The sequence below is a fragment of the Hyperolius riggenbachi genome, chromosome 1 (genome assembly GCF_040937935.1).
Source record: "Hyperolius riggenbachi isolate aHypRig1 chromosome 1, aHypRig1.pri, whole genome shotgun sequence".
NCBI lineage: Eukaryota > Metazoa > Chordata > Amphibia > Anura > Hyperoliidae > Hyperolius > Hyperolius riggenbachi.
The window spans coordinates 326757448-326767967 of record NC_090646.1 but is presented as its reverse complement, the minus strand read 5'-3'; the positions used below and the strand labels follow the sequence as shown (position 1 = coordinate 326767967).

General features: G+C 42.7%; 1 protein-coding gene across 12 annotated transcripts in view; it reads left to right on the top strand.

The window, feature by feature from the left end:
• Window positions 1–1364: 1364 nt before the first annotated feature.
• The window catches only part of UNC13A (unc-13 homolog A), a 384964-nt gene continuing 375808 nt past the window's right edge, over window positions 1365–10520 (top strand). For all 12 annotated transcript variants that reach the window (XM_068233882.1, XM_068233881.1, XM_068233874.1 and 9 more), the window contains exon 1: window positions 1365–1563. In XM_068233882.1, coding sequence (XP_068089983.1) covers window positions 1542–1563 — 22 coding nt within the window. In that variant the 5' untranslated portion in view covers window positions 1365–1541. The remainder of the gene's footprint in view (window positions 1564–10520) is intronic.

Genomic DNA, 10520 nt, shown 5'->3' with positions numbered 1-10520 from the left:
TCATATCTATATCTATATCTATATCTATATCTATATATATATATATATATATATATATATATATATATATATGTACTGTACAGCGCTGCGTAAGATGTCGGCGCTATAGAAATACTAAATAATAATAACTTATGCTGGTATGGTATCATATTTACTCTGAGTGTATAAAGCAATCTTCTTTTAATTACCCTTTGCAAAGTAAGTTCACTTTAATCGCCCTTTTTAGACGCTAGCAACTTTCATACTTTTGGATAAGAAAGTTTTCGCTTTGCAGCGGCTGCTGAGTGATTATATGATCCTCCACTGATGTTACAGGGTGACTCGCTGGCTTACTAGTGTACGCTGCGCATGTTTTCAGCGACTACATGTCTTTTACTCAGTTGTGCTACACAATTTACCTCTACCCGAAAAGCAATGCAGCAATATGTAATCTGGAATTGCAGCAATATGCCCCTCTCGAAGTCCATACTAGTGCTTTTTCACTTTTTCTTCCACGCAAATCAGGTGCGTTCACTCTTCGCCCCCTCCCTTCTCTACTAGTGTTGTCCGGATCATGAACGATTCGGATCTTTGATCCGAATCTATTTAATGAGTCGATCATCCGAATCATCAAAATGAACGATTCGGATCGCAAAAGGGGCGGGGCCAGGTGCGACACGCCCCCTCTCAGCGGGCAGCGGGGTCCTGGAAGCAGAGCAGAGATGGAGCGCTCTGTTGGAGGGGACTCAGGGGAGGCAGCCTTGCAGGGAGATGAGAGAGAGGGGACATCGGTGCCACTGCCAGATATGTGTAGAGCACACATATGCTGCTCATTATAGGCTGCCTGTTCCGTAGTTGTGCACAGTGATCACATTGGAAGCTTTGGCTCAGCACAGCTTAGTAACTTTGCAGGCACTGTGATTGCAGGGCAAAATGATCCTCCTCCACTCGGCACTAAACAGCTGCACTTATCTTCTGGGAATGCTTTCTTTCACTGTGCGACCTTTTCTTTCAAAGTGTACAGATGAACATATAGGTGAAATATATGTAAAGCATATGATTGCAGCATGTGGGTATTACGTGCAAACATTTCTGCTCTCTGCTCGTCCCTCCTCCCTTCTCTGTCCACTCCCTGCCCTCTGTCCATCTTCTCCCCTTCTCTCTGTGTGTCCACTCCCTCCCCTTCTCCTGTCCACAGCAGGGAACGACCTGTCCTGCTAGTCATCTCACCCCGAATGCTTCGGTAGTAAAATGATCCGAGATTCGGATCAAAGATCCGGATCTTTTCAATGATCCGATTCGAATCATCCGGATCATTGAAAAGATCCGAACTTCCCATCTCTATTCTCTACTCGCTTCTCTTCTCCCACCCTCTCCTCCTGACGTCAAACGGAGCTCTCCACAGTCTTTGGTGCTGATGCATAAAGATGGCAGACAGAGTCAGCGCCAGCGAAAGTCATTATGACCAGATGTAGCCGGAGGAGGGCACTTACCAGCTAACGCTGCCAGAAGAAGTGGAGGGCATCTTTGCCTACACGAAGCTTGGTACCAGAGCAAACACCATGTCCCTGCTGTGCGTGGGAGGTAAGACTCGTGATGGGGATTCCACACCGTTTGGGTGTTGGCTGCAAGATCATTTTTTCTGTTGACTTCTGGGTCGTGTATATGATGGAAAAGTAATGTCTACAGCAGTAAGGATGCTTATGTATCATGAGGATTGTATGTGTGCTTGTTTGCAAATGCGCCGGTACATCCCATGTAACATATCTACACACACATGCATACGCACACCCATATGTGCTCACACATGCCGCAGGGAAAGACGACAATGTTAAATTTTAACGATCCGTTACTAAGTCTGAGGATAATGTATGTTTGGTAATTTTGGAAAATGTTATATTCATTCATTTTGATATATTTCATTATTCATATATATATTTAACTAATTTAGTGTTAAGCCTTACACCACAGAAATGTGGCATTTACTTTGGTGCACTTTTATGTATATTATTATCTCTATCTATCTATCTATCTATCTATCTATCTATCTATCTATCTATCTATCTATCTATCTATCTATCTATCTATCTATCTATCTATCTATCTTCATCACATGCAGAATCTCTCAGTTCCCATTCTCTCCTACACATTGTCACTCTTCCCTTCATATTGTTAGTTGCCTACCCACAGTCAGTCTGTGCCTACATTCTGTGTCATATGGTTTCACCAGGGTAACTGATTTTTTTTTGTACATGGTAGGTGCCTCTGCTCAGCCTTCCTTTCCCAACCCCCATCCATACACATTCACTGTCCCTCTGTGGAGCTGATTCTGCTTTTTTTCACTGAGTGAGGAATTTATGAATAGAAAACAGCAGAGGTGACGTGAGCCGACTGCACACAGTGGGTGGGTGGTGGGGGATTCTATATGGCGCATAGGCTAGATCTGTCATGCCAACTATCTTTCTGTCCATCTTCATTTTCATTCTAAAACCAAATGAGATGTGGGCATGTATGTTTTGGCATACATTTATTTTGATACTGTTCTCTGTGCATGGTAGTAGTAGCAATACAGTATATACAGTGCATTGTAATTGTGGGTATTGGATGAAGTCATCATGCATCACAGTATTGAAATCAATTTAATGAATATTTTTATTTACCTTAATAACAGGTGGGCAGCAATTCATATCTCTCTAACAGTGTGTGTGTGTGTGTGTGTGCGTGTGCGTGTGTGTGTGTGTGTGTGTGTGTGTGTGTGTGTGTGTGTGTGTGTGTATATATATATATATATATTATGCTTGTCTGGAGTATCTTCATGTATGTGTACTCCAGAAACATGAAGCTATAAAAAGCACTGCAAGGAAGACAAGCATGATTTCCTACCTACATCATACTATGATAGCAACACAGCCTGGTGTGTTCAATCACAAGACGTGTGGATGGTACACTTGTGTCTGACTTTTACAATTTACATACATTACATGCCTACATTACTCATGCAACAAACTAAAAATGGAGCCTTATTTAGCTCATTAAACAGTACAAGCAGAATCTGACCATGAAAGCTATACATTTTATAATAAGAATATATATTTTCTCTGTTTTGAAAATTATGGGTTACACAGGGGGATTTATCATTTTCTAAGACATGAATATATGAATGATTTTTATGATTTTACATATTATAGTTACTGTCATTAATCAAATCTCTCTTAATTAGGCTAGAACATAGCTATTAAAATGGGCTCTTTTATTTAGAGCCTGCAGGAACTATGGCTATGGTATTTATATGTTCTGTCTTTTTTTTATCTAAAAGCTTGTATTTCCATAAATATCTAAGCGTATGGCTAAAACTGAGTAATATATCCTACATGGACTCATACACTGGTGTGAATTTGTCAGCTGCCGCCTTTGCTTCCTTCTTCCTGATTTCCCATTCATTTTTTCTTCCAGCTTTTTTCCTTCCGCTGGAAACATTGATTTCCTGTAGAGAGCTTGGTTTGGTTTAAATAATTAGAGGCAGACTGACTACCCACTTAAGCATAAGCACACACACTCTTCTTCCTTCCTTCCCTCCCTCATTCTCGCTGTCTCCCTAGGGTTCTAAAGCATCATCTGAGTCGTGAAATAAAACAATTGTTCACATAATTTCTTAAAAGAGATGAAATACCAGAGGACCAACCACAGACAGAACATGGACCAGTTGTGTACATAAAAGTAGTGTATAGATATAATGCAGAACAGCGTTGAGCATATTTCCTATGTTAAACACACGTCTGAAGAATTAACATGCAAGATGCAACTGCTGTTTTGTATATATTTCAAAATTAAAAACACTTTGTGAGAACTATGGGAAGTATGAGCTCACAAAGTGTTACATAAATGCAGACATCAAACCAACAAACGTTGATTCCGGTGATACCTTTAATGACTAAGGCCCTGTTTACACTTAATCAGTTGCTCCCAGTTATAACTGAAAGGACAACTAATTTTCAAAGTTATGCTGGGCATACATGGTTAGATCCGGCGGCTCGATTAGCCGTTGGATCGACTTTTGCCGCGTCCCTGCGCGTTCCCGGGGCCGCCCAGATCGATTCCCGCGGGCGCTTCCTTATCTTCCGTTAGATTTACGCTATTGTCTGCCCGCGGGTATCGAGCGGGGAATCGATCCGCGCGGTGATCGGACATGTCGGAAATTATCAATCGGGCCATCAGGGGCTCGATTGATAAGAGAAAATCTAACCATGTATGCCCAGCATAATGTCCATGTTTTTCTATGGCACAGTTCACACTTAACGTGTTTTAACTTAAATCTTTTTCACAATGCACTGCTATGGAGAAGAAAAAAAAAACGCGTACCAACTGTTTAAGTGTAAACGGGGCCTTACTGTACATGGTTTATTGCAAGCTTTTCGAAATGTAAAGGAGGAAGTGTCGGGAAAATCTTAAAATTTAAAACACATACAAATAAGAAGTACGTTTCTTCCAGAGTAAAATGAGCCATAAATGACTTCTCTCCTATGTTGCTGGCATTTACAGTAAGTAGTAGAAATCTGACATTACCAACAGGTTTTGGGCTAGACCATCTCTCCATGGGGATTCTCAGCATGACCTTTATTCTTTATAAAGACATTCCCTGAAAAAGATTTATGCAAAGATGCTGACCAGCCTCCCTGCTCACCTCACACTTTTTTGGCATTTGGACGGAGCAACTGCCATTCACTAAATCCATTTTGAAAATAAAGAAATCCCTGTGAACCCCGCATGAGGAGATGGGGTAGTCTATAACCTGTCGGTTCTGTCAGATTTCTACTACCTACTGTAAGTGACTGCAACATAGGAGAAAAGTAATTTATGGCTCATTTTACTCTGGAAGAAATGTACTTCTTAATTGTATTTGCTTACATATATTTTAAATTTTAAGATTTTCGCAACAGAGGTCCTTTAAGGTTCTTCTTCAGGCATTATACAGAACTGTATCAGAACCATACAATAAGTAGTAAGGTATCACCGGAATCAATGTTTGCTGATTTAATGTCTGCATTTTTGCTCCTTGATTAACACCAGACCACACTTCTCTTGATTCACCAAAGTGTTACATAAAAATATGAACAGAAACTAACATGAATAAAATCATTGGCATTGTGATGCAAAACTCATGCTTGGTTCCCATCTCCACTTGTTCACTAAGTCTCTGTTGTATCTGTTGCATTGGACATATCATACATAGCATGCTATGTGTGACATGTCCAGAGTTCTTGTACTGCACAATGGTGCATTCTGCTCACCACAACGGAGACAATGGATCCATTCACAAGGGACATGTATGAACGGATCCTGTACTTAACATGAGATTCAACATGTCCCTTGGTCTATCTTGCCATTTATGCAATGAGTGTGACATCACCAGAGCTGCATCCAGTAGTATGCAAAGAGGAATGTTGAGGCCTGAGCTTTGCTTAGGGTGGAAGGGGAAGGGATTCCAGCTGACAGAGACAGTGGTGCATGGGGTCAAGTTGAGGATAAACTTTTTGCCAGTTGGTCCCTCCAGATAATGAGTTTGTAAAACAAATGTGTGTACATAAAATAAAACAGACAGCAAATGTAAATCATTTATAAAACTACCACTTTATGTGTGCTTAAAATAATTCTAACTGAGGTTCTGTTTGATCATGTAGTACTCTCTTATTTGGGGCTTGGCCCTCTTTTCTCACACCATGGAAGACTTTCTCACACCATGGAAGACTTTCTCACACCATGGAAGCACATGGAAGTGCCCTGAAGAATCAGATTAGTCATCTGACCTGTGCTACAACCATTGCTTTTAAGTTTTCCATGCGTATTTGTGTTGTACAAGGTGGTGATGGAGTATGATGTGTCTAGATGTGTCTAACTTGTGAGTGTGTGGTGGTATTCTCTTTCTCTGCATTTATGTAGCTAGTGTCCCTGGCAAGAGTGCTAACTAGAGTTCATAATCTGAATCAGAATAGCTTTATTCACCAAGTACGAAGATTGTCATGCTTGGAATTATTTGTGGTTCACGTGGTATTGGCAGTAGTACATATGACAGACATTGCATTGACAAACATTGGAGATATACATTAAGACAAGCAAAAAATACATTGAGACAAACAAAAATAATGAGAGGCATATATTTAGAGCATGGTAGACTTGCATTGAGAAAAGGGTAAATGTGAAGTGCCGTACAGGGAAGAATGGAAAGTGAGTGAGCGGCTAGGGAATTTTGCTGTCTAAGGGAATACAGAACGACAGGAGGGCAGACCTGATTTGGGGGAATGGAGTTCAGTAGGAGGGCTGCTTGAGGGAAGAAGGTGCTCCTGTGCCTGGTGATTATGGAGGAGATGGTTCTGTAGCAGCGGCCTGATGGAAGAAGCTTGAAGCCTTGACTGCCGGCTGGTGGGGGGCCTGTGAAATCCTGGTGGCCCTCATCTTTATTCTAGAATTGTGGAGGAGTTTTAGTGGTGGGAGGGGCGATCTGATTATCTTTTCCACTGTGCTAATTACTCTTTGGAGTTTATACTTATCGCTAGCACCTTGCACCTGCGTACCAGATCATTACAGAGAGCAGAGGTTGTATTTAACCATTTCAGCCTGCGGGGATTTTTCACCTTATGCATCAGAGCAATTTTCACCTCCCATTCATTCGCTGATAACTTTATCACTACTTATCACAATTTATTAATCTTTATCTTGTTTTTTTCCGCCACTAATTAGGCTTTCTTTGGGTGGTACATTTTGCTAAGAATTATATTTTTATAAATGCATTTTAACAGGATTAATAAGAAAAAAATGGAAAAAATTCATTATTTCTCAGTTTTGAGCCATTATAGCTTTAAAATAATCCATGCTACCATAATTAAAACATATGTATGTTATTTGCCCGTTTGTCTCGGTTATGAAACCATTTAAATTTTGTCCCTATCACAAGGTATGGCGCCAATATTTATATAGTCCATTACTATTTACAAGCTTATAATTTAAAAAATGTTCGTTGTATACCCCCTTCAAATGCATATTTAAAAAGTTCAGACCCTTAGGCAACTATTTATGTCTTTTTTTTTTTTTATTGTAATTTTTTTTTCCATTAAAAATTTTATTTGGGTAATATTTTGGTGTGGGAAATAAACAGTTAATTTTTAATGTTATTATATGTGTAAATTGTAATGTAAAAAATATGTAGATGTAGTTTTACTATTTGACCACAAGATGGCCACCTTCAGTTTTTTTTTCTCCTTGTGCTTCTCGCTAACCGGAAGCACAAGGATGACGCGGAAAGTTTTACGTGCAGAAAAACTGAAGCCTCTTGAAAGAGCGCTTCGGTTTTCCTGCTGGGGACACGGATCGGGGATCGGGAACCATGTTCCCGTTCACTGATCCCAGGGCTACCGGGGGACAGCACGGGGGCATGCCTGCGATCGCACACGGGAGCGCACCGAAGCGTGGCACCGCAGCAGAGCAGCTGCCTGGAAGTGAGCTTCACGTCCGGGCGCCAGAAATGGTTAATGGTAGTGGTGTAAAAGCTGGTCAGCAGCTCACGTGGCATATCCAATTTTTTCAGTTGGCACAGGAAGAACAACCGCTGCTGTGCCTTCTTCTGAAGTTTGGGGGTATTTTGTCCCCATCTTAGGCCATTAGTTATGGTTGTGCCAAGGAACTGGATGCATGGTACCCTGGAGACTTCTGTCTTTCCAATGAGGACCAGGTAGAGTGTGGAGCGATGTTTCCTGAAGTCCACAATCAGTTCAACAGTTTTTGCTGCGCTGAGGATGAACTTATTGTCCTTGCACCAGTTGCATATTCTCTCAGCCTCCCTGCAGTAAGCATGCACTTTATTGCTGTCAATGAGGCAGATGATGTTTGTGTCATCTGCAAATTTGATGGCGTTGACAGAGTCAGTGGATGAGGTACAGTTGTCAGGGAGAAACGAAGCAGGGATAATACACAAACCTGTATGCTCCTACGTACACAACCTCATAGTGCTCCTGTATTGGTAGTTCTCTCACTGGAGGAATGGCTACCAAGCTTAACCAATTGCCTTCTGTTGGAGAGGAAGTCCTTGACCCATGCACATAGAGTGGAGTCAACTCTGAGTTGCCCAGTGTTGTCGACCAGGTCTAAAGTTATAATGCTCTGTGTTTCCCAGCTTCTTAAGAACTGGAATAATTGCGGACCTTTTAAGGCAGGAGAGAACTTTGCCTTCTGTAAGGGTCCTGTTGTATATGGAGGTGAGGATGGGAGCTAGCTGCTGCACACAGGTTCTCAGGCAGATCAATGACACACCATTCAGGCCTGAGGCTTTCCTGGGGTTGAGCTGTTGGAGGTGTCGTAGCATGTCCTCCTCTTAGACTGCAACCTTGTTCATCATCAAGGTTAACTTTACCAATCATATCAATCACTGTATCATATCAAGGTATTATCTTCCTACAGCTAGCAGTCATAACTGTGGATATCCTGCAAAGTAAAAAAAAGCATCCAACCCCAAACCTTGTTACTGTGGTAAGATATTCCACATTTTAACAACTCTTAGGCCTTGCTCACATCTAAAATAGAAAATCGCAAACGCAAGCTTTTTTGAGATTTTGTGCACCATTTTTTTAGCACCTCTAGGCGCTTGCCTGTGTGCTGCGGTTTTTTAGAGAGCTTTTCTAAAGCGCTTTTGCAGACCGATGTTTTAATTCACTCCCTGACGCAAGTCAGGAAGTGAACGCTTTGACCCGGAAAAGAATAAATACAAGGGGCTTGATTCACAAAAGGGTGATAACTCAGTTATCACGCCTAAAAGCTTTGCACGTGCAAACTAGGGTGCTAAGTAGTTTGCACTGCAAAGCTGTTACTGTTCTGTAACGATTGGTGTCAGCACGCAGAGAGAATCTGATTATTGGTGATCTGCAGTATCACCAAGAATGCAGATATATACCTGATTATTGATGATCTGCAGTATCACCGATAATCAGATATATTGCTAACCTCTGGACACCTAAGGATAAGTGAGTGTTTGGTGTAACAGTAATACTTTGAGTAATGTACCTGCTGAGCAGGTGGTATACAATATAGAGATACAGCTCTGGGAGAATAGGAACCTTCCAGCAGCCTGAGGCTCTCCGGGGGGAGGAGTCAGGCTGGAGACGGGAAGGACCTAGGAGTGAATGACACCTAAGATGGATGTCACTAACTGATCTGGAGACTATCTCTTTTAAGGGGAGAGATAGCTCTCGAGGTCGGGCATGCCGGGTCGGCAACACACTAGTCTGAAGTATAACACAGATGATAACACAGTTCCCTAAGCTGGGTGTGAGGTCCTTGGTATCTACACCCTGGAACTAGCTTAAGCATAAACAGAATACAATTCAAATAATCTGGCTAAGTGTGTATTCCCAGGTCCACCTGGTTCAAACACACTGAGGATCTGACTAGGTCTGAGTGCTTCCACGTAGTGATCGCAACGGCAGACAACTTGCAAGTGACCAGCAGGAACTATATATGGAGTAGTGCTCTCCAGCACCACCCCTAATTGCTCAACCAATAGTATCCCGCTCAGGAGTCAGCTGATCGGCGTGGTCAGCTGACTCTTCCTGCTTAGTATAAGAATTCTGCCTCTCAGCGCGCGCGTATTCCTAAGTCTATGTGCACTAACAGACTCAGCCACACCAGACACACGCTGCCACGTGCAAACCGCCGCGCTGGACGCGGAACCAGCCGCCTTACTGTTGTTGCATGCGGCGGATTTTCCGCGTTCTGCCCTGCTACCAAAGACACGCTTCCGCGTGCAAACCGCCGCACTGGACGCGGAATCAGCCGCCTGCTCAGTAGCACATGTGGTGGCTTTTCCGCGATCTCTCACATGTTCGCGTGCTATTTTAGCATGCGTAAAAGTTTACACGCGTAAAGTTTTGTGCGCACCGCTTCGCGTGCAAAATATGCTTATCACGTCACTTAGCACACGAAGTGGCTGATTTTGCACGTGAATCGGTGTGCGCACAACTTTTACGCGCATATTAGCGCATGCAAAGCATGTTAGCACGTGTAAAGTGGCTTTTCACTGGCGTGCTAACCCTAAAAAAAAAACCCTAAAAAACACTATCCCTCTGTCTCATCTTGACAGTTAATAGATATGGGTATGTACTAAAGTCTGTAATATGGACATTGGAGAGCCCCCCCCCCCCAGATAGATAGCCAGAGAGCCACTCCCCCCCCCTGTATAGGTAGCCAGAGAGCCTCCTCCTCTCTCATGGTATAGGTAGACAGGGTGCCCCCCTCCAACAGTATAGGTGGCCAAAGTACCTCCTCCCCACCCCCAGTATAAGTAGCCAGAGTGCAATCTCCCCTCGCACAGTATAGGTGGCCAGAGTGCCCCCTCCCACAGTATATAAGTAGCAAGGTGTGCCCCTTCCCACAATATGTAGGTAGCCAGGTTGCCCAATCCCACAGTGTATAAGTAGCCAGAGTGCCCCCTCCCCTACCACAGTATATAGGTAGCCAGAGAACTCCCACCCTCCCATGGGAAGTAACGCACCTCTCTG